At 55.9% G+C, this 22,635-nt stretch overlaps 1 protein-coding gene across 4 annotated transcripts; it reads right to left on the reverse strand.

Annotated features, from left to right (window-relative positions):
- Positions 1-645: 645 nt before the first annotated feature.
- On the reverse strand, positions 646-22,166 carry SMPD4 (sphingomyelin phosphodiesterase 4). Of its 4 annotated transcripts, XM_032875939.1 has the most exons (20): positions 22,037-22,166; positions 19,446-19,529; positions 17,721-17,807; positions 16,957-17,099; positions 16,741-16,816; positions 16,065-16,173; positions 15,905-15,957; positions 15,272-15,423; positions 13,422-13,554; positions 11,053-11,124; positions 7,720-7,806; positions 5,060-5,205; positions 4,229-4,319; positions 3,453-3,553; positions 2,907-3,070; positions 2,283-2,488; positions 1,732-1,965; positions 1,362-1,493; positions 1,101-1,229; positions 646-1,007 (listed from the first exon to the last, which is right to left on the reverse strand). In XM_032875939.1, exons 1-20 carry the CDS (start codon positions 22,109-22,111, stop codon positions 678-680), a joined length of 2,604 nt encoding a protein of 867 aa, XP_032731830.1. In that variant the 5' UTR covers positions 22,112-22,166; the 3' UTR covers positions 646-677. The 4 variants fall into 4 exon arrangements, with proteins under 4 accessions (XP_032731830.1, XP_032731833.1, XP_032731834.1 ...); XM_032875940.1 differs by lacking the exon at positions 7,720-7,806 and having other exon boundaries at positions 678-1,007; positions 22,037-22,111; XM_032875942.1 differs by lacking the exons at positions 17,721-17,807; positions 19,446-19,529; positions 22,037-22,166 and having other exon boundaries at positions 16,953-17,043.
- Positions 22,167-22,635: the final 469 nt, after the last annotated feature.

Consider the following 22,635-nt stretch of genomic DNA (forward strand, 5'->3'; position numbering starts at 1 on the left):
GGCCACCACCAAGTGACATGCTTAATGGCACGGGGGCGAAGAGGGAGGCAGAGGTGAAGGTCCGTCCCACTAAGCATCTGTTCTCCTGGAGGGTCTTTTCTCCTACCAAGTGGAATCGTATGGCCCAGCCTTGGAACTGCCGGGAAGGTGTGAAGAATGACCCTCACTTTGCCAAATGCGATGGGAGAACCTTGCTTTACAGTCAGGAACCAGAACCACCCTCTGACTTTCTCAGGAGCCTCCAGGGTTTGGGATTCTTCTCCGGAATCAGAGGCTGAGCTCCCGTCCCGCTGTCACCAGGGAAAGGAGACTCGCACCACCCTGCCAACCTGACAGATGGCGAGGCCCCATCCGGGGAGCACTGCCTTCCAAGCTTCACACAGCTCAAACCAGGATGGTCAGAGCAGAGGAAGGCCGCGAGTGCCGTGTCACGGCAGGGCCCGGGGCTGAGGGGAGCAGGGAGGATCGAGCAGCCGGGTCCGGGGCTGTCCTGTGAGACTAACAGGCCAGTGGATGCCACGCTCGTCCTCGCTTGGCCTGGACCACACCCTCCTTGTTTTAGCTTCTCTTACGCACGGCTCCGTGGCTGCGGGAAAACGCCCTGTTGCTTGGAGGTGACCTCCAGGCTCAAGCGAGGGGCTCCTGCCGGCCTAGCCAGGGTCGTGTGTGGCCTGAGGTCAGAGCTGGTGCAGCTTGCTTCGCTCAGTGAGCAGCGTCATGGCCACAGCGTAGAGGAGGTAGCCCAGCACGAGGAGCAGGGCACAGGTCAGGGGCCCAACGCAGAACAGGGAGGCCACGAAGAAAGCTAGAAGCAGCGACAGCAGCGTCCGGTAGCTGCCCAGGAAGCGCAGGCTGAGCCTCGGACCCCGGGCCCGGCTGGCTGCAGAGCCCCGCGCCACAGGGCTCAGCAGGCGCCTGCCCGCCGGCCCGGGCTCTGTGAGGTGGTAGCGGCAAAAGCTGCCAAGGAAGTCGGCCCGGGCGCACAGGGCTGCCATCCGGCCTGCAAACTGGGGATGGACAGAGACATGGGGAATTGGCGCGGGCAGGGCCACGCACTCAGCCGGCCTCTCCCCGTGGGCGGCCCTGCCCCTGGCACTCACCCTCTGGTTGATGGCGGATGACAGGCGGAAGAGCATGCGGACCAGGCTGGCGATCTCGTAGCTCCGGATGGGCTGCAGCTCCAAGTCCCCCTGGTACTCGATGTCGAACCTCCGCAGCCCATTGATGATCTAGAAGCAGGATGAGAAGTAAGCCCAAGGGAAGACCCGGGCTGAGTGGGCAGGCCTGCAGACGCGCACCCATGGGGACATGACAGAGGCAACGAGGGAATGGGGAGGAGCCGTCCGGGACATGGCCCTTACCTGGTAGCGGCCCAGGGCCGTAAGGATGAGCCCATCCTCTCCCACGATGCAGTCTGGGAGCTGCTTCTTCCCGTTCTCATCTTGCGTCGTACCCAGGGCGAGCGTGAGCTGGGCGAGCTGGGCCTCGCTGAGCTGTCGGGGCAGCGGGGGTGGGGGGGGGTGAGGAGCACTCTGAGGGGGCTGTGCCACATCCTGCTTTCACTTCCCGGGTGGAGGAAGCAGACAGGGCTACACCCCTGGGCCTCGAACAGCGAGTACAAGGGGACGAAGACTTGACATCGCAGTATAGGCTATGCCTCCCGCGGGCTCCCCCAGGGGGTAGGGGCACAGGAGCAGACACCAGGCAGGGGACAGCCCCCAGAGCTCGTACTCGGAACATCTGGCACAGGTACTCCAGGGCCTTCTCTAGGTACTCGTCCGTCTTGCGGACGCTGTCTTGCCCCATCTCGTCCAGGTCGTTGGCTGGGTAGCATCCGTTCGTATCTGGGGAGTAGAAGCCCAGCCACGACAGGAAGGGGCGGCCGGGTGTGCTCTCCCCACACTGGTCAGAGATGGACTTGGCGGTCTGCTTGGCCTGCGTGATGAGCTGAGCCAGGCGTAGGACCTGTGGGGCACAGGGCAGGGGGGCGGGGGGGCAGGTCAGCCAGCCCAGGTGGCCCCCAAGAGGCTGGCAGGCAGCCCTGGGGGAGCCCCCACCAGGCCACGAGGGGGCGAGGAGTTTTCAAGACCAAAACATGCACATTCTAAATGTGAAAGCTTTCCAACATATGTTGTCTTTATTATCAGAAAAAAATCAGACCTCGATGGAAAAGAAGGGCAGGAGGAGAGCCGCATCCAGGCAATATCCAACCTTCTGCCTGCCCCAGCCCCCGCTCCCACAGCTTCTGGACAGCTGGGGGGCCCAGGGGAACCCCAACTCACCAGCGTCCGGACCTCAGGCCCAAACATCGGGGTGTACTTGCAGTCCTGGCCCTCGAGGCTGTAGACGTGGCTCTTCACCTTGAAGGAGGTGTCAGTGACAGCCGGTGGCCACGAGGACAGGAAGCTGCCCGTAAAGGGGGGCGCTGTGAAGAGTCGGTGCTGGCGGTGTGGGATGACGAGCTCAGGCTCCAGGAACAACTGCTCCCCTGGAAAGCATGATGCCAGTCCGGATGCAGCTTCCATGGTGCCTAGGGAGGTTCCTGAGGGACGGGGGCCCACCTCCTGAGGCCCCTGCAGCCTGACAGTCTCCACGGGAAGGCTGATGTTCACGAAGGAAAGCCAGAGAAGCTAATGCCCGACAGAGCCATCTGAGACGTGACAGGACCCCAGACTGCTTTCTGATACCCTGAACTCTGCCTCCACTCCTTCCAGCGGCCCCCCAGCTCCCACCTAGCATGCTGGGCCTCAGGGAAGGCACAGTGCAGCCCACCTCCGACCTGTACCCCGTCACCGTGCACCCAGAGCCCCCACGCCACCGAGGCTGAGCTGCTCTAAGCCGGCGAGGCCCATGCAGTCTCTGTGGTTCCCTTTCTGAGGGCTGCTTCCTGCTGGCTAAGGGCTTACCTTTTTGGATCATCTCAGCCAGGTTGGGCTGGGCAAAGACTTTGGCCACTCGGAACACCATGAGTGCATTCTTGGGGCTGACCAGGTCGGTGCGGAGCGCACGGCTCAGGAAGCCCACGAAGAGCTTGGTGTACATAAGCAGGTTCTCCTGCACAAAGGGCGCCCTGGGGAGCGAGGCGGTGCATCAGCGGCTACGCCACTACTGAACCCCCCAACCCGGGCTCTTCCCGGGCTTCTCAACTCTCCCCAGCCACAGCCTCCAGGTGGGTGAGGGCCAAGGGAGGTGGGGGAGAACCAGGCCTCCTGCGGACACAGTCCCGCACAGGGTGAGGCCCTTCCTCAGAAGACAAGGGCTCTGTGGCAGGGCACAGAGGGTGGAGGGGGTCAAGCGGCGGCATGGGGTGCGACCACACATGTGAGTGGAGAGCAGCAAGGGGACAGCATGGAGAAGGGCCACCAGCTGTTTCCGGGGGACAGCAATCCCGGGGCCCAAAGAGGGGGTGGCCTGTCCCCCCAGCACTGGGAGCACGGTGGGCCGGGGCTCACCATCTCTCTGACACAGCCCGGGGCTGGCAGTCGCTGCTCGGAGCCGGCTTCTCGGGTGCGTACCTCCAGGGCTGCAGGTAGCTCAGCCACATCTCCAGGACCTGGCAACACATTCATGTGCTGAGGGCCTCGTGGCCGGCAATCTGGTAGGCTGTGGGTCTGGGGCTTTGGGCCAAATCCTCAGGTGGCCTGGAGCCCAGCCCCGGGGAGGCAGCGTGGGTGAGCAGGAGGGAGTCTAACCGTGGGGCTTCGGTTCCTGGTGAGAGGAGGGTGGGGCGGCCACCAGGTTCTGGCCTCTTCCCACCTACCTACCACCCTCAGAGGGCCCAGGAGGGAGCTCTGCACACCCTCCCGTGAGCTTTATTTTTTTAATTCTTATTTTGTTAGAACACTTTTTTAATGTGCACATAGCTGACACACAACACTACGTTAGCGCCAACCCCTGTGATGCTGAGCCCTTCTGCCAGCCTTCCGGAGGCACGGAACATGGAACGCTTCCCCAGCCAAGTGGGTTAGGTGCAGCTCAGTGAGGCTGGGAACACACCCACCACAGACACCTGGGGTCAGAGCCAGGGAGGACAGAACTTTTCTGTACCCGAGAGCTGGTTTTGGGAATTCAAACAACCAGAATGTGATACCCCCCCTCCCCCGTAAGGCTTCCTCACCAGGCCTTGGCAGTAACAGCTGACTCCCTCCTGCATCCACCCCACAGGGACCTCCGCTACCAGGCACACACAGGGCAAGGGCAAAGGTGGAGAGATGGGGCTGACACTCACGGCTCTGAATGATGCATCCAGGGGCCAGTGGCCGAAGCAGTGCTGCAGGAAGAGGTAGAGCTTCTGTTGCACAAACCTTGGGACAGCAGCCCTGCAGGGGAGAGGAGGGGGGAGGGGACCCTCACAGGGGAGTCCAGTGGCTCTGTTTTGCAAGGGCCAGTCCTGCCAAGGGTGAGCAGTGGGCACCCCCTGGAGGTAAGGCCTCCAGTTTCTGGCCCCATTTTTCAGAAAAAAACAAAGTTCAGAGAGGTTAGGTAATGTCCCAAGGACACACAGCACACACGTGGATGACCTACTGAGGCTCCCGTGAACCCCTCTGCTTCGCTCACCACATACAAGTCACCTGCTGGGCTGGCCCCAGTCAGCCTAGGAATCGGGCCACCAACCCTGGCTTTCTGATGGAGGGAGAGGAGCAGAGAAGATGATGAAGGGGGTGGCGCAGCACAGAGCTCAGTCTCCAGTGACCAAAGAGCCACGGAAGCGAAGAGGCTCCCAGCCCACTGGCTTTCCTGGGCATTCCGAGGAACACGGTCACTGTTGAGCTCCCACTCTGCCCACTGCCAGGAAGGACGGGACAAGACCGGGCAGCAACAAGACAGGGCCTTTCTCTGGGCAGTCCAGCTCTTTTGAACAAAGACGTTAGGCCCCAAAGGAGAGGCCCGAATCGGGGTGGGGAGAAAACCCCAAGGTGCTTTCCCACCTGGCCCACCCTGCAGATGCCTTGCAGGCTGTCCCTCAGGCTCCAGAGACAGGTCACAGTGGGCAACGTGTGTTAAGGGATGAGGCAGTGGTAGCCGGGGTGCGGGAGCCGCGTGCACGGCCCATACCCACCGTTTGAACTCCTCCAGGGGGCTGGTGGCATGGGAGTGGGTGGACGGAGAGACCTGCTCGGGCTTCAGGCTGTTGGAGAAGGCGTGCAGGTGTTTGAGCAGCAGGCGCACCACCAGCACGTGCTCCTCGGTGGGCGTGAATGACTCCTAACATTGAGGGGGGTGCGGTGTCAGGAGTCAGGCCAGAACCGTTTCTTCCATCATGGGACACATGGGCCACCCCCCGGGCCCTCCCTGTGCCTTACTGGCTGGCCCTGAGGCCCACTGAGAGCACCATAGCCTGCACAGGGCACCCACAGGCCCAGATGACATAGCCTGTGGCTCAGTAAGCCTGCACGGGGAGCGGAAACACACCTGTCAAGGGCTTTGCTGTGGGCTTCGAACCCCTTACTGTAACCTCCGTGGCTGACTTGGGTCACTGCTGCCCACCCCCATCCTCAGGGATCCCCTCCTGGCCAGCCCGAGGAGGAACAGCAGGGGCAAGGCAGGCTGACATCCCCCCCATCAGATCTAGAGGGGTCTCCCGCCGGCCTCCTGGGTGTGTGCAGACGGCTCCCTGGGGCCCCTGGCTTCCCATTTCAGGCAGAAACACTACCCAGTTCCTTCTGCTGCTGCAACCCCCACCCTTTCATCCACTCCCTGTCCTGGACCCGCCAGCTGGGGGCTAGGACAGGGCAGCCCTTCTATTGCTGACGGATCTGTGGTCAGCATGACCCCCAAGACAAGAGCACTCTTGATCTTGTGGGCTGAGGCTCCAATTCCCAAGTTCACGTAGGCTCTTTAAGACTCAGGCCTGAGAAGACAGGCTGCCTGTTGGCTGTTCCGTGACGGAGAACAGGGTGGTCTTCTGACTGGTAGAGGACAGCACCAGCGGGCCCCGCCACCTGCCTGCTCCCAGCTCTGGGGCGCCCAGACAGGCACGCTCCTCTGCCCGCACTCAGCACCCCCAGGCCCCTGGGGCCTCCACAGACTGGATGGACGAGCTTTCGCAAGCCTAGTCCCAATCCTGAGCAATGCTGCGGCTGGCAGAGGCCATGCCTCCTGGCATAGCCCGGGCACCCAGCCACCGCCGCTGCTCATGGCACTGTCCTCTCAGCTCTCCCTGCCACGGATCTGCCTGCACGAGCCCAGGCAACGCGGCCCACAACTCAGTTCACCCACACAGGGAGCTACGGGCCTTCGGGAGGAGACCTGCTGCTACTTCTCTTTATGTTTACATCTTTGTGTGATGAATTTGCATCTCTTGAAGAAAAAAGCGTAAGATACTTTCCTAATGATGAAAGTAGGAAGGCGCTGATGCCAGGCTGGAGCCCCCTCCCCAGGAGTCCCCGCCTTTCTCATTCCTGGTCCCTTGCCAACCCCGCCACTGTCTCCGTAACAGAGAACAGAGCATCTGCGTTGAACCAGAACTGTGTCCCCTCCTCCTCCGCACAGGCCCTTACCACTGCACTGGAAGCCCCTTGGGCTATCTTCCTGCTGGGGGAAGCCAAACCTTTCTTCCCACCTCCCCTCCCCTGGTCAAGAGCCAACTCCCCATAGGAACCTTGCTACAGCTGTATGTGGCCTCCTCCAGCTGCGTGTCCTTCAGGGACACTGTCCCAAAGCCTGTGGCATTTCTCACTGGGCCCAGCCCTTAGCTAAGCAGCCCCTCCTGCTATGGACATTTCTCCAGGGATCCTGCTGTTAGCCGAGTGAGACCTTCCCTGACATAGGCCTGAGCGCTACCCGCTTCGGTGCTTGGCCCACCTCTGCCGGCCTTCCTGGGCCATGTTCTTCCTTCCACCCAGCAGCTGCTGCTTCTGGGCGGGGACCCTGTGTGTGCTCACCACCGCATCCCAGGAAACCTGATTTCTCATCTTGTACTCAAGTATCAGGTTAAGTATTATGGCGTGCTCCCACCGAGGGGAACTGGACAGACCCCTGGCCTTGAGCATCGATCTAGACACCTGTTTTCTGCCCAGAATTCCTGGCCTTCATCTCATGAATCAGTGAGCTACCAGCCTCCATCAGCCCAGAAACAGCCTGAATTCCACCTACCAACCTCAAATCTGCCCACACTGGTCATCTCTGCCTAAAGCAGACCCGTCTCCAGGAGGCTCTTGTCCACTCCGCCCACCTCTGGCAGTGCGCACAAGTCCACAAGAGGCCAGAGCCAAGTGTGCTTAGGGATCGACAGCCTCTCCAGGCTGGGGGGGCGAGCCCTTGTCCTCCCCGCACCTTGGCTCACAAAGGCTTGGGTTTGGCCGAACCATGCCACTATGAGCCCTGGGGCCTCCCTGTGCTCAGTCAGTTCCTGAGCGCCAGGCCCACACTGTGGGTGAGGAGGGCCGCTGCAAAGGCCACATTGTTTCCACTCCCTCCAACCAGGGCCAGAGAAGCCACCAACTCCCAAGAGCTTGCAAACTCTGGTTGGCTTGGGGCTTGGGTGGGCAGATCTGGCAGCTCCACCCCCCCAAACCTGCACTAGTTTGCCAAGTGGAGGGCCAACGCAGGCTAGAGAGGACACTCGCCACGATCCCCAACACACACGGGCCTGGCTCGGTTTGGAACTGGTCTGAGTCACCCCTGCCGGCCCCTCGCTTTACCACTGCACTGTCATGCGCTCCATGGCTCACACCACAGGGCAGGGGTGAAACGCAACAATAGGAGAGCAGCCAGTACTTGGTAGGCGTGAAGGGCCTGGAGGCTGGGTTGGGCAGGGCTGTGGAGGGCGCTGGAGACACTGAGTCGGTAGTGCAGAACCTCCAGCTGAGAGACAACAAAGCAGAGAAGCCAGAGAAGAGGCAGGGAGGGCGGAGGGCAGGGCAGGGGACAGGAGGGGAGAGATCGGGGAGGGGACAGTAGGGAGAGAAAGACAAAAGTGAGCCCAGAAGTTTAAGGAGAGAAAACAAAAAACAAAAACAAAACAAAAGCACATCAGTGACAATCCACACCATCAGAGCCCCGCAGCCTCAGGCAGTGGGACACCACCCTCTCAGCAGCCCAAAGGGGTCCTGCCCAGTGGGCAGCCCAGAGCCAGGCCCGAGGGCTGCTCCTCCACCTGCCGGGCATAGACAGACGGACGCTTAAGGACACTTGGGCAGTCTCCTCCAAGTCACCGGGCCTGAAAGTCCTTCTAGCTCCCTGAGGTCAGCCTGACTTTCCTGCCAGAGGGGCCTGCCCTCCCTGACCGGACTCCCATGGCTGCGGTGTGTGAACTCTGCACCCCGCCAGGATCCTGGGAGGCTTGCTGGGACACACCACCAGCCACCAAAGCCCTGAAGGCCCCGAGGCTCCAAAAAGAAACTTTTGAGGAGCCTGTTCCTAATGGAGACCCTTCTGCTCAGGGAAGAAAAATGTCATTTATTGGACTTCCCTGGGTTGTCCCAGAGAAAAATTTACCAAATTGACACATGATGTGGTCAGTTCCTAGGAGTCAAAGATCTAATCTGTGGCCCCTCCTGAATGGTTGTCTCCGTGGGGGATGATTACCAGTGTGGCACAGAAGCAAGCAAAGCTCAGCCCACCAGGCCTGACACCCTCTGCACCCCACATCCCGGAAATCATTAAAGGTGGCACTCATGGGTTCAAATTCTGGGAGACCCATCTCTCCCACCTTACCAGGACTCCCCAACTCTGGACTCACAGAGCCCTTCACCAGCCCCAACGGGCCCTAAGAAGCTGGCCATGGCCACACACACCCAGAGGCAGCTGGAACCCGAGGCTGGGACAGCCTGGGACATGGGGGATGACAGCTGAATTGGCATAGCTGTCCGCCCCCACCCCCATAATGACAAGGCCTGCTAAAGCAGTCCCCTTCAGCCAAGCAGAGTTCAGAGCCGGCCTTGGCATACATCCTGCCCGGTGAGGGCCACGCCTCCTACTGAGAACCATGCTACACAGAGGAGAAGCCAGAATGTGGGTGCCAGGCCTTGAGGAGAAAGGCGCAGCCAGAGACACGCAGAGCAAGGGCAGGAAGGAGCACAGCAAGGAGTGGGCTGTGCTTCAAGGCCTTCCTCTGGGCCAGACCCTGGGCTCAGCCGCAGCTCGGTAGGAATCAGAGACCACATGGTTCCCCTGCTGGGGACCTGCCCAGCCTAAGGAACACCGGGCAGGCCCCGCAGTGGCCTGTAGAAGTGTGTGGACTTCAGCAACCATCTGCTTCTCCAGAAGCCCTGCTCAGTAAGCTGGGGTGGGGCAGAGGCCCAGGCTCTATAGAGTGGGCATCCACTCTGGACCCAGGCTGCCTGTCACCTGGGAGGAGGTGGGCTGGAAGCACCACGGGACCTCTCGGAGCTGCACTTCTTGCATCTCCAACGTCAGCAAACAGGGACCTCAAGGCTAGGACTCCACATGGCACAGCACAGGCCTGGGTAGATGATAAGGAGCCTCGGATGAAGGAGATGTCGACAGTTTTCTTTCTCCACTTCCCGGGTTTACTCAGGTTTTGTGTTCAGCCTCAAAAGGAGGCAAAGAACCCCAAACAAACGATAAAAAAAACACAAACCCTCTCCGGGTACCTGGTGGGGGTTTCCTGGTTGTTCCCCCATTACCAGCCATTCTGGGCCGCTCTCACCTGCCCTGTGGTCTGGCCAAGAGGAAGCAAACGTGGGGAAGAAGGGGAAGGCCCTCCTGCCCCAGCAGGTACGGCCCACCACTCCTCCCAAGTAAGACAGCTTAGAGAACTTTTGTGACTGGCAGATCTGCTAAAAATCACAGTGAGTGTGCTGCGCTAGCTCGGAAGACAGAATGAGCAGCCCGGAAGGCAAGCAGCAAAGCAGCCTCTGCCTCTGCAAGACCAAGCCACATGCACAGGGCCTAAGTAAGGCCCTTGGGACCTGAGGGGGAAGCCCCCACCCTCCCAACTGCCATGCACCAGCCAGGAACATGCAAGTCCACTCTGGCAGTGCAGGTCCTCGGGGACGCGAGAGGCCCAAGAGGGAGTCCTGGCTTTGCCGCCGTTCCATGTGGTGCCAAGGACAGAGATCTGAGGTACTCTGCACTTTAAGAGAGCAGCAGTTGGGGGCTGCTCCCCAAACCGGTACTCAGCGGAGGGCAGGGAAGCAGAGCTGGTTGCCAAGACTCCGCAGCAGGAAAACAATTCCAGCTCCGTGCTGGATTCGCAGAGGAAAGGTCACAGGCCACCCGTATGAATTTCAGGCCCAGACTCTCAATTCTTAAGGAATCTCTCAAGCATTCACACAGAATGTTTTTTTTTTTGTCTGGCACTGACAAAAGTGACGTCTAAGAGGCAGCCCAGCAGCGCACAGAAGCCGTGGACTGCACACCTGATTACAGGCCAGTGCTGTTCCCAGCAGGGCCCCGGTTTGTGTGTTTCAGGCTTTTTCGTGCAGTGTGACCCTTGGTGCCCCGCCGCCTCTTATTACGGACAGAGCTGTTCTACCCTGACAAGTCCAGGGGGCAGCTGGCCCTGGGCATAGTGACCCAGGGAAGGTTTTGGGAAGACAGCTGCCTCCACGCCTCTGCGAATGAGCATGCTGCCCTAGGAGGGAAGGGAAGGAAAGGAGGAGACAGGCCAGGCCTCATGCAGGAAGACGTCAGATCCCACCCACTGCACAGAGGGCTGCCTGCCGCTGCTCTGGAGGAGGGAGGGGGCAGTGTGGGGACCAAGGGGAGCGAAGTCTGCCAGGGGCCACCTCGGCAGGAAAGCAGGAGGCACAATGACAGCAGAGTGGACGGAGCCAGTTGTGACTCCCAGAGGCACTCGCTGACTCTCCCACCCCCAGAGCACGAGCACCACAACCTCATCCATTCCGGCTGCCGGGGAGGGGGCTCTGGAAGTAGCATGAGGAGGACCCCAGAGATTACAGGCCTCCAGCCCTCATGGTGGGAGCCCACCACAGAACCAAACCTGCCTACTGCCTAGCACTGGAGTAAGGGGTGGTGGCTGAAAACAAGCCCCTGAAAACTAGCTGAGATTAAGGACAAGGAGCAGCAGGTGGACCAGGCACACCAGGGCCAGAGCAGACAGGACGAAAAAGCACAGCAACGTACCTTGGCGTGAGGGGACTGCATCTTTTGGTACATCTCCAAGGAATAATGATGAAGCCACATTTCAACAAAAACCTGCAAGAGAGCACTGGGTGGTTAAATGATTTTCATCTAGGATGTTGTGACCATTCAAAGGGTAGTTTTTTTCAACAGTGCTGGGAAAACTGGTCATCTGCATCCAAAAGAATGAAGTTGGACCCTTACCTTCCACCAGAAACAATAAATAATTCAAAATGGATCAGAAACCTACATGTAAAATCTAAATCTATAGAACTCTCAGAAGAAAGCGTGGGGAGAAGGTTTTACGACATTGGCTTTGGTGACCATTTCTTAGCTAGGGCTCTAAAAGCACAGGCAACAGAAGAAAACCGGTAAATCGGACTTCATGAAAATTAAAAAAAATTTTGCGCACAGAAGACACCATCCAGAGTGAAAAAGACCACCCACAGAATAAGGGAAAGTATTTACAAATTGTGAATGTGAGGAGGAATTGATATCCAGAATGTACAGACAACTCTTACAACCCAACTACAAGTAAAGAAAGACACTCAATTCAAAAATGGGCAACGGACTTGAACAGACATTTCACCAGTCGACATACAAATGGCCAATAAAGACACGAAAAGACGCTCAACATCACCAACCACAAGGAAGTGTAAATCAAAAGCACTGGGAGATACCACCTCACATCCACTGGGGGCGGGGCCTCTAATCAAAACCAGAACATCATGAGCGTGGGCATGGCCGCCCAATGCTTGGTGAGAACATTGCGCTGCTGGTGGGAACGTACAACACAGCAGCCGGTGAGCATTAAGCAGAATTACCACACAATCCAGCAGTTCTGCTTGAGGGTATAGACCCAAAAGAGTTGAAATCAAAGTATCTAAGAGATTTCTGTACACCCGTGTTCACAACAGAACTATTCACAATGGCTAAAACGTGCAAGCAATCCCTGCGCCCACCCAGAGATGAACGGAAACAGAGAAAGTGGTAGATCCGTATGACACAGCATTACCGAGCCTTAAAAAGAAATTTGGCAACGTGCTACCACATGGATGAACCTTGATGGCACTCTGCTGTGTGAAACAAGGCAGCCATAAAAAGCTTAAGTATTGTATGGTTCTGTTTCCATGAGATTCTAGGGTAATCAAAATCATAGATGCAGAAAGCAGAGTGGAGGGGGCCAGGGGCTGGGAAGCGGTGGTATGGGAAACTTCTGTTTAATGGGCACAATTTCAGTTTTACAACATGAGAAAGTTCTGGAGATTACTTCCACAACAATATGAACATGTGTAATGCTTCTGAACAGCATACTTAGAAATAGTTAAAATGGCAAATTTTATGTTGTGTATTTCACTGCAATTCAAAGGAATTTTTTCTTCAATTAAAAAAAGAAAGAGCATTAGCGTTCTGGTCCAGGAAACAAGCAACTTCAAACAAACAAACTTCAGCATTTCTGCCCCATAAGCCCAGGTCCTGGCCACCAGCCTTCCTCACGGGCTGGCAAACCCGAGTCCACATTAGCTGGGACCCATCTGAAGCACAAAAACCCCTCTGCGACCAGGGACGATGAGTCCAGCCGTCTGATCTCCTTGTGCTGTCTCAACAATGACATGGAGGCCACTGAAAGTGCAGCAGCCCAAATACCAGGAGTTATGTACAAGGCAGGAAGGACAGAATCCCATCTTATCCACCTGTCAGGCTGCCTGTAAGTGATGTTCCTGGCTACCAACTCTGCTGCAGAGTTGAGCATCAGAACCAGCTGAACCTCTCCACGGTGTATTTGGAAGAGATAGCCTGGCCCGGGAGGTGGGCAGCACTGCACCCTGGGAGGGAGCCAGCCCAAACCTGCGTGAGAGGCTGGAGCCTGCTCGGGGGCAGACAAGGGGCCCTACCGCCTCCCATGTGGATCCCCCAACCCAGAAGGAATAGGGGCTGCTGGCCAACCAAGGTGAGAGGCTTTGCAAGCCTTCTCCAGCCAGTGTTATAAAAACACTACGGGGGCAGGGGCTTCATATCCAAATGAGGGTGATCACAGGAAACCTCTCCAGCAACGTGAGAGCAGGTCGGAGACGTGCAGTGTGGGGCCAGCCTTCATGCGGATCCACTAGAAACGAAGCAGCACTCACACCACCATGAGAAAGACAAAACTCCAAGGCCAGTGAATCCTGGGATGGAAAGCACTACCAGTGACATTCAGGGGTGGGCACATTTCCTCTAGTCTGATTTCTACATGTCACAGCAGGAAAACACCAACAATTCAGAGGTGCTCTCAGGCTGCGGATGGTGTTTAGGCCTCTGCCCCCTGGGACAAAAGGTGGCCAGGCAGTTTACCTGGAAACAGAAGACATAAAGAGCCTCCTCATTCTCACCTGGAGTAGTGTCTCGGACCTCCAGATCTCATGGGAGGCGGGGTCTGCATTCACAGACGTCTGATGAGAGACATGTCGCTTCAGGAGGCTGGTGTGGTGGAGGCCGTAGGAAGCGAAGGGCATGGCTGGTGTCCTGAGGGACACACAGAAACAGGCCTTCGTTAGGGGCTCCTGCCGGCACAACCAGTGGTGATCTGAATGTGAACATCAGTGGCAATGGAAGCCACTACCACCTGCTGAATCATAGGATGGCCCCCAAATCCATATGGACATACACAATCAATGAGCGGGAAAAGACTTCCCTACCGCAGAGCATGCCCTGATCAATGTAAAGGGATGAAAGCAGACAATCGCCCTTAGGCAACCAGCCTATTAATAACTGATTTGGCCGGCAATAATCAAGGGACACTAACACTGCTGATAATCACACAGGCTCAGCGTTATCTTCCCAACAAATCCCTCTTGCTAATTAATTTGGCACAAAGTACCCACTTAATTTTACAGGAGGAAAACCTGGCCAACATGCCCCTGGCCCAGTGATCAAGACAACGTCACCAGCACACAGACTCCACGGCTGCCAGGCCTACTCGCTAGGGAACATCAGAGAACTCAAGATGAGGGCATTCTTCACACCCCAGTCCAGCTGGCTAGCAGACCCTAGAAAGATAGCCAGGGCAGCCCAAGTGGGGTCTGAGGATGAGGTAGTGGCCTGGCAGCAATGCTGATCTTCTGATTCGGGTAAACGCGCAGTGGCCGTGTACGAGAATGCACTCGCTTTTAGGAAATATATTCCGAAATGTTAACAAAATAGCAGGCACCATGTCTGTAACCTACTCAAATGACCCAGAAAAAACACATACAGATAGAGAGTAAAACAACTCAGAAACGTAGGCGAAGGACCTTATGGAAGTTTTTTGTTATTCATGGCAAGTCTTGGGTCAGAAATTCTAGATTAGAATAAGCCAACAAAACCAGGCCCGGAAGCCTGCCTCTGAGAGGGCGTGAACCTGGCCACCCTGGGTCCTTCTCAGCCGCAGCATTACCAATGCCTGGGCAGCCTCTCCCCCTTCCACACCCCCATGTCCCCCTTTCAATCCCCTTTCCTCGGGGGCATTCCTGTGCTGGCAGGAAAGAACCAACCTCCCCAGGAAAAAGGTCCACCAGCAAGGCTGAGGAGGGTAAAGAGCATAGGGGGCAGCTCCTGGGTCATTAGTGTCACCCGGGGAGAGGCGGCCAATTGGTTCCTGGCTAAAGGCCGCCCATGGCTTCAGTTCCCTCTTGGGCTGAGGCTGGCTGCACACGCCCTTCCTGCACACGGTCCAGCCACCGCCCAGCTTGCTTGGATGGGCACAAAAGGCTCTTTACCCCAGGGTCTCTGGCTCAGGCCAAGACCTGGTCTGACAGATTCCTCCTATTCTTATTCCTCCACACGTCAGCTCTGTGGTGACCTGCCTACAGGCCCTTTCTCTCCAGCACCACCCACTCAGTGCCACTGATCAGCTCTGGCAACATTGCTTCGAACCCCCTGCCACCACTTCCCTGTGGGGCTTGGATGCCACATGCAGGGAGGAGAACACAGCCCACTCTGAAACCAAAGCCAGGCCTTGTCCATAGGGCCACAGGACCTGCTCACTGAAAACCCAGGCACGGATGTTGTCCTCACCCTGCCCTCCTCCGGTCTGTGCCAGGGCTGTTGGGGTTGGGGCACCCTGAAGAAAGAGTGGCACTACTGTCCCTGTGAGTAGTGCCCACTGCCCAGGCCATTCCCCTGCAGAAGGGCCAGACTTTACAGGCTGGCCGCAGGGATGGGGCACCCCAAGCCAATAGCCAGGGCAGCCAGAGAGCCTTACCTGGGAGCTGGTGAGGGGCTGGGTCCCCCAGGACTGGAGGAGAGTGGGGGGAGCACACTGCCTTCTGTGGGCAGGAACCATGACAGGTACCGGTCCACGAGGATGAAATAGGCACAGTCTGAAGTTCGTATGTGGAGAGCCCCAGGGAGTGGCTGGAAAAGCAAATCTGAGTTGGTGCGTGGCTCTGGGTGCCACCCCTGGCTGCGGACCCCAGCAGCCTCAGGGCGCAAGTCACTGCACATGAGCTCTAGACATAGGCTACATCCCAGGGGCTGGAACAAAGCACCCTGGGCAGTACCGGGAGATGAGTTCCTCCCCACCGCCAGGGAAGCATGCAAGCTTCCTGGGCACCTGTGCTCTGCCCCCGTGCCCAGCAAGCACTTCCTGTAGGAAGCCCCCCCAACCACCAATTGGGGTGCGCAGGTCACCCTATGTTGCCTGTCAAGTGTGCCCACCGGCCTGTCATCCTAAGTGAGGATGGTCTGAAGAACAAAGGCTGGAGGAGGATGCAGAGGAGGAGCCGGAGAAATGAGGTGAGAAGGGAGAAGAAATGGAAGGTAAAGAAAGTCCTAGCCACAGCCCCTACCCCCGGGGGCTTTGGGAAAAAGCTGCTCAGGGGCACCCCTCTTGTACCTTTTGAGTGATGAGGCTCAAAGCAAAGAAGAACATGTAGTACTCGAACGGATCTGATGGCAGCGTCAGGAGGCAAACGGGCAGGGTTATCGGGCCACCCCCAGCACTGTGTCCCAGACCCCCTTGGCCTCCCCAGTCCTGGGGGACTGACAAAGGATACTGAGGGCCAAGTTCAGGCCAAGGCCCCCTGTCGGGGGGAACTGGACCTTGTTGTGGTACAGAGGGCTGTCAGGGAGCACGCGCTCCTGGATGGATGCCTTCACGGGGCCCTACGGAGACAGGGCGTTGGGCTTGTGGGCAGGCTCCACAGGGCACCCCCACGTGGTGCAGCCTCTGGGAAAGGCTGCCGCGGGGGCGACCAGCACACGGACCCTGCCTGGGGGAGCAGAGCTGTCCTCCCGGTAGCGCTGGAATAAGAGGGCCTCCACTCAGAATTGCTCATGCTATCCTCAGGAAGGCCCTCAAACAGCAAGGGCAGCAGCTGGGTGAGTTTCTGAGCCTCATCAAAGGCTTCATGTTCCCCCTCTTCTTTGCTTCCCATACCCACCAAGAAAGTTACCCTCCCCTCAATTTGCCCCTGAAGGACTGCAAACTCAGAAAAACAGAGCAACTGGTCACACAGCCCTACCTGCCACTCAGCCAGGGACAAACCAGGTCGCATTGTGCCTTCTCCTTGAGCAAAAGTCGGGAATGATGCCTCCCAGACCCTGAGCAGACACCATGGTCTTCTCCTGCCCACAGCCGCAGCCCCCCAAGCCCTGCCCCACCCGCACCACGGCAGCCACTGTGCAGGGCGCTCTGTCCTGAGCATGAAGTTCATCCCACGGTTTACTTACAGGCAGGTAGGAGACGGGAAAGTCAAACTTATAATCTTCGGCCTGAAGCTTATAAACCAACTTCATCATTGGGCCACTGACCATGAAATTAAACCAACAGAAAAAGGGCAATGAGCTGTAAACCACCTTTCTTCTTACTTTGAGGAATATAGTGTTTTAAGAACGGGATCACCATGAGGAAACATCCAGCCCCTCTCAGGTGACAAACCTACCTACCCGGGGTCTAGAAATTCCATTACAATGCTGTATTCCACAGGACTCATGCGTCCCTGCAAACAGCGGAGGTTCCAGCCGAGAAGGACACCATCCAGGCTGCCAAAAATGCTCTCCACCAGCCATGGGAAGATGGCGTGCAGCTCCTAAAACGGTGTGCAGGGGAGGCTTTGGGTAGGCTTGCTGAGGCCCAGTGCCCACTGCTGGGCTGTGTGCCATGCAGGCCTCCTGCCCAGTCCAGCCCTACACCCCAAGCTGTCCACCTTCTTCACTGAGTGTGTACACACGAAGTGGAAATTTCCAGGGTGAGAATTCTTGACCAGGCTGGCTTCCTGGGCTTACACTTACTACTTGGTAATTCTGGGTAGGACTTAAATAAAATACACATTTTCAGGGTGAAAACCAGGGTTTCTCAATCTTTTGGGCTGGATACTTCTTTGCTGAGGTGGAGTGTCCTGCGTAATTTGGGAAACGTACCAGCAACACTGGCCTCTGCCCACTCGATTCCAGTAACACCCTCCCCTGTGTGACAACCAAAAATATCTTTAGACGTTGTCAAATGTCCCGTGCAGGACAGAAGCACCTGTGGCTTAGAACCCCTGGTGTACATGCTGACATGTTTAAATGTGTCCATAAAGGTGACAGTCACAATACTGGGTCATGCCTCTGTGCAGAGCAGTGCTCAGAGTTGGGAATCAGGGGCCATAAGAATGTTTTTTCAAAGAGTATACGAGACATGACCCAAAGAGATGCTAGCGGAACTGTACCTTTGCTGGAAAATCCTCAATGACTTTAACCAAGTCTTGGCACCGCTGTGCAAAGGGCTTATTTACAGAGTCAGCTTTCAGGCTAGCCTAGAAGACAGAATAAACCAAACAAATCATAAGCACATTCAGTTAGCAGCTTTTTTGCCAACTGGCTTGAATCAAAACTGAAACCTGAGTGAAAGGCAGGAGTCAGACACACCATGGGCATGGCTCCCCAACATCTTGTGCATCAGGGCATGCGTGTGTCAGTGGCCTAAAGGATGCAACTGGGAGAGGTAGGGGTCCTTTGCTCTCCAGACAGCCAACTCTCAGGCTTCTTCCCTGCACCCTCTGTCAGGCATCCCCAGTTACAGCAGGGTACTACACAATTTCACAACAGAAGTGACTTCCACCCAATCCAGAGCAGGGTCTCAGTTCCAGGGTCAGCCCCACAGCCAGAAGAGGACCCTTATTGTGTAGGGCGCCGCTCACAGACCACAGCGTACTCCCTGAGTGTACACGCACACAAACTGGAAATTTCCCTGTGATGACACAACTGTGATCATCAGTAAGGATGCCTGACAAAACAAGGGAGAGAGCAGAAGCCCTCTTAACCAAGCAATCCGGTGTTCAGCAGATAACGGGCCAAATGAATTCATTACCTTAAGAAACAAGGCAGGCTAGAAACAACAGACGGTTTCAACCAAATGTTGACACTAATCATGAAGGCACTGAACAGGCCAGGAAATATTTAAGACAAGAAGGAAAGAAATCTATCCAAGATCATGGGGTGTGGATGAAGATCAGGAAAAAATGCCAGAATCTGAACCAAAACGGCTATGCCCAAGGAAATCGAAGGCCTTAGCCATCTCCAAATGAGGATGATATCGCAAAGATAAAGATCTGGGATGTTGTGCCACGCGTTGTGGGAACACTCCCTGCATGCCTGGCCTCTACCCACTGGATTCCAGGAGCACTGCAAGTGTTGACTCTAGAAGGGGCACTAAGGAAGCATGTCCTTCTAAATGAATGTTTACAGAAAGTATCTTCCGGGAACTGAAATAAGGAATCCTCACCATGGCTATCTGCCTCAAACATAACTTCCCAGCATCATGTTTAATGCTGAGAGTGTAGTCACGCCATTTTCTAAGGATAACAGCTGGGATTATTAGAATACCCCGTGAAGCATGTAAAGATTTACAAGATGCAAAAATTCTCTTTTTTTTTTTTTAAAGATTTTATTTATTTATTTTACAGAGAGAGATCACAAGCAGGCAGAGAGGCAGGCAGAGAGAGAGGAGGAAGCAGGCTCCTTGCTGAGCAGAGAGCCCGATGCGGGGTTCGATCCCAGGACCCTGAGATCATGACCTGAGCCGAAGGCAGGGGCTTAACCCACTGAGCCACCCAGGCGCCCCTATAAGATGCAAAAATTCTGATGTATATCCTTTCACATGAGCCTTCCCAGGCCCCAGGAAGTCATGAAAACTGCATTTGAATCAACTTAGCTTGGAGGTGAGAAACTCATCTTGTAGGTGAGAAAACCAAGGCTCAGAGGTAGAGTAAACCTAATGTCCTGCCCAGTAGGGGGCAGAGTCAAGTCTAAGGATTCTAACCCCCAGGCCAGCTTCCTTGGCATCCCCTCAAAGAACTACCAGCAGACAGTTCAGGTCAGGGGAAAGAACTCGAAAGTCCCTGGGCTAGAGACCTATCATCAGGCTGACGTTCCCGGAGGCAGGTGGTACTTACCAGCAGAAAGCTGGGCTGCTGCAGGTGAGGGAATGCCATTGCAACCTCCCGGGACCCGCAGACAACGGCCGTCTTAGGAAACCACTGTGAAAAAACAAAGGTGACATCTCAATGTCCGCCACACAACAGAATGTTACATTGCCTCACAAGGCTCAAGAGAGTATTTGTAGAACTCAACACACTCCGCACTGCCAAATGCCAGGTTTTATAGAAATGCCAGTCTAGGGGTGCCTGGGTGGCTCAGTGGGTTAAAGCCTCTGCCTTCGGCTCGGGTCATGATCCTAGGGTCCTGGGATCGGGCCCCGCATCGGGCTCTCTGCTCAGTGGGGAGCCTGCCTCCCCCCCACCCTCTGCCTACTTGTGATCTCTGTCAAAGAAAAAAAAAAAAAAAGAAATACCAGTCCAGGGGCACCTGGGTGGCTCAGTTGATTAAGCATCTGCCTTTGGTTTGGGGCGTGATCCCCGGGTGCTAGGACGGAGCCCCGTCTTAGGTTCCCTGCTCAGAGGGGACTCTGCTTCTCTCTCTCCCTCTGTGCCTAAACTTGCTCTCTTTCTCTTTCAAATAAATAAAAATCTTAAACAAAAAAAAAGAAATGCCAGTTTGACACATTCCATAATGGCCAGCTTCAGAGCCAAGCCTGCACTGGCAAATCCTTGGTGACGTTTGTACAGCACTTGCTAGGGGCCACACCTGCTTCTAGGATACCGCCATATATTTCCTCATTTAATCCTCTGGGGTTGGCAGAATTTTAAAGACAGCCCTCCAAGATTCCTATCCTTGGGTATTCAGTCAAACACTCATGTAGGGGTTACGAAGGAATCTGACAGATGAGACTGAAGTCTCAAGGGGGTGGACCACAAGATACAGAGCACTGCCAGCTGCTGGCCAGTAAGGAAACGGGGACCTTAGTTGTGCAACCCGAGGGAACTAGATTCTGCAAGCAACTTGAATAAGCTCGGAAAAAGATTCTTTCTGAGGGCTTCTAGGTAAGAACAAAGCCAACCAACAGCTCCATTTCAATCTTGTGATATCCTAAGCAGAGAACCCAGTGGAGCCTGTGTAGACTTCTGGACTATATAATTGTGAGATAATAAGCAGATGCAGTTTCAAGCTGCTAAGTTTGCTAAGGAAGAATAGAAAATATATATCCTCACAACAACCCTGCAAGGTCAATAGGGATAAAAAAAGAAGTGGAAGCAAAGAGGAGGTAATCACATGCCCTCACTTAGCTGGTAAATGGCAGAACCAAGATTGAAATACATGGACCTCTTAACACATGTTCCATAAAGACAAGTACGTCACTGTGCTCTACGAGAACGAGTGGAATGAATGGAAGGGATCAGCAAGCGCAGCCGAGGGATTTTTTGAGCCAGCCATCAGAAAATCAGGAGCAACTCTCTAGATTCCTATCTCTCTGCCCACCCAGTTCAGAAACTGAAACTATCCAGACGTGGAATGAACAGAAACAGAGACCGCTGAGTCCCACCGATGATGGTCTTCCTGGCACAGCTCTGCCCACAGCATGACTAAGTGTGCTGAGGTGGCAAATGGAAGTGCATGTGGTTGAGGAAAGACCAGGGGCAGGGAAGCTGTGAGGCAGTGGAGGAACCGAGAGATGTGCGTCTCTGTCTCTTGGCAATAGAAACAACATCCTCGGTTTTTTCAATTCTTCATGACACTGGCTATCAGATTCAGTTTTAAGGAAGACCTAAAAGGCCTCAGTCCTGAACCAAGAGAATAGCATAATCAAAGTAAAATTATCAAAGCAGCATAAAGTCCTGGCCTGTTTGCAAAGGGCAGAGCTTTAGAGATCATGAGGTGGAAGCCTGCACTGGCATCAGCTCAAGGACTGAGGGCTAGAGGCGCCAAACCAAGGAGTCTTTCCGGGAGAGGGCAGTGTCTCTTAACGCCCTGTTCTCTAACCCTGCCACAGCCAGGCTCCTCCATCACAATCTTCTCCGCTATGTACAAAGTGTTCCTTTCATCCGCCACTTCACGGCCACTTTATTCAGTGGCTGCTTCGGATCTTGTTTTGAGGTTTCTTCTCGGAGTGGCAACACCGATCACGCCAAACAAATCACACTACTGCCACGGTCTCCCTCTGGCTGCTGAGAAGCAAAAGATGCTCCCTTTTGCCGCTCACAACTGCCCTGTGAAGTGAGCCTCGAGATCTCCATATTACAGATGAAGAAACTGAGGCTCAGGAAGCTCGACCCACACCGGGAAGAAGAGTCGGGTGAGAATCCACACTCGGATCTTCCTCCCACACAGCTTGTTGAGCCTAAGGCTCAACTTTAACTCGAATCTCTCCCTCCGCCAACTCCGTTCAACGAACGTTAACCGAGCACCCACCAGGATGGTGTGTGCGAGGCGCACGAGAAGGTGACATGAGGGCGCAGCCCTGGAAGATGGCCATGAGGGCGCAGCCCGGCCCTTGGCTTCCCAGCCGGCCGGCTGGCCAGGCTCGGAACACAGACACCAACGTCCGGTCTGAGGCCTACGGCTCGTGTAGGAACAGAGATGGCTTCGGCAGAGATTCGGGGTATCGCCAGGACATGAGACCGTCCCGCACGCGGCTCCCACCACTCACCTGTGGGACCCATAAAGTCCCGTGCCTAAGGGACGGAGACCGCCATTCGGCTACCCGGCGCCGAAATGTCGTCATCAAGCTGCTCCTGGCATCACGCCTCCCCTACCCTGGCGGGAAACGCACTTCCAACTCTGCGAGCAGTTATCGCAAAAGGCGCATGCGCAAAATGAAGGCCTGCAGGGTTTAGGGGGTTACATCTCCGAAGGCGCGTGCGCAGCGGCAGCAGCAGTGTTCTTTAACCCTGAGTTCTCCGAATGTGGGAGCTGTAAGGAGCGCGCATGCGCGACAAGAGAAGCTGTTTATTAGGGTCCTGGAGGTGCGCCCCCTAATGGGGAACCGGCGCAGAATAATTATACACCGCAATGACTGACTTTCCGACAGGCATTTATGGAGCGCCTACTATATTCCAAGCACTGCGCTGGGTGCTGCTGCCCAAGTGAGAATGACCAATGAAGGCTGACCCTGAACGCCCAGAAATGTGTCTCTGCGGCCCGCCTCAGTATCCCCCATGCCTAACACATCTCCCTATTGTGGGACCACTGAGTGCAGCCGTCAGGAAAGTATTCTTTTTTGTTTTTTTAAGATTTCACTTATTTTTT

This window comes from Lontra canadensis, unplaced genomic scaffold (assembly GCF_010015895.1).
Source record: "Lontra canadensis isolate GAN:19392208 unplaced genomic scaffold, GSC_riverotter_1.0 scaffold57, whole genome shotgun sequence".
NCBI lineage: Eukaryota > Metazoa > Chordata > Mammalia > Carnivora > Mustelidae > Lontra > Lontra canadensis.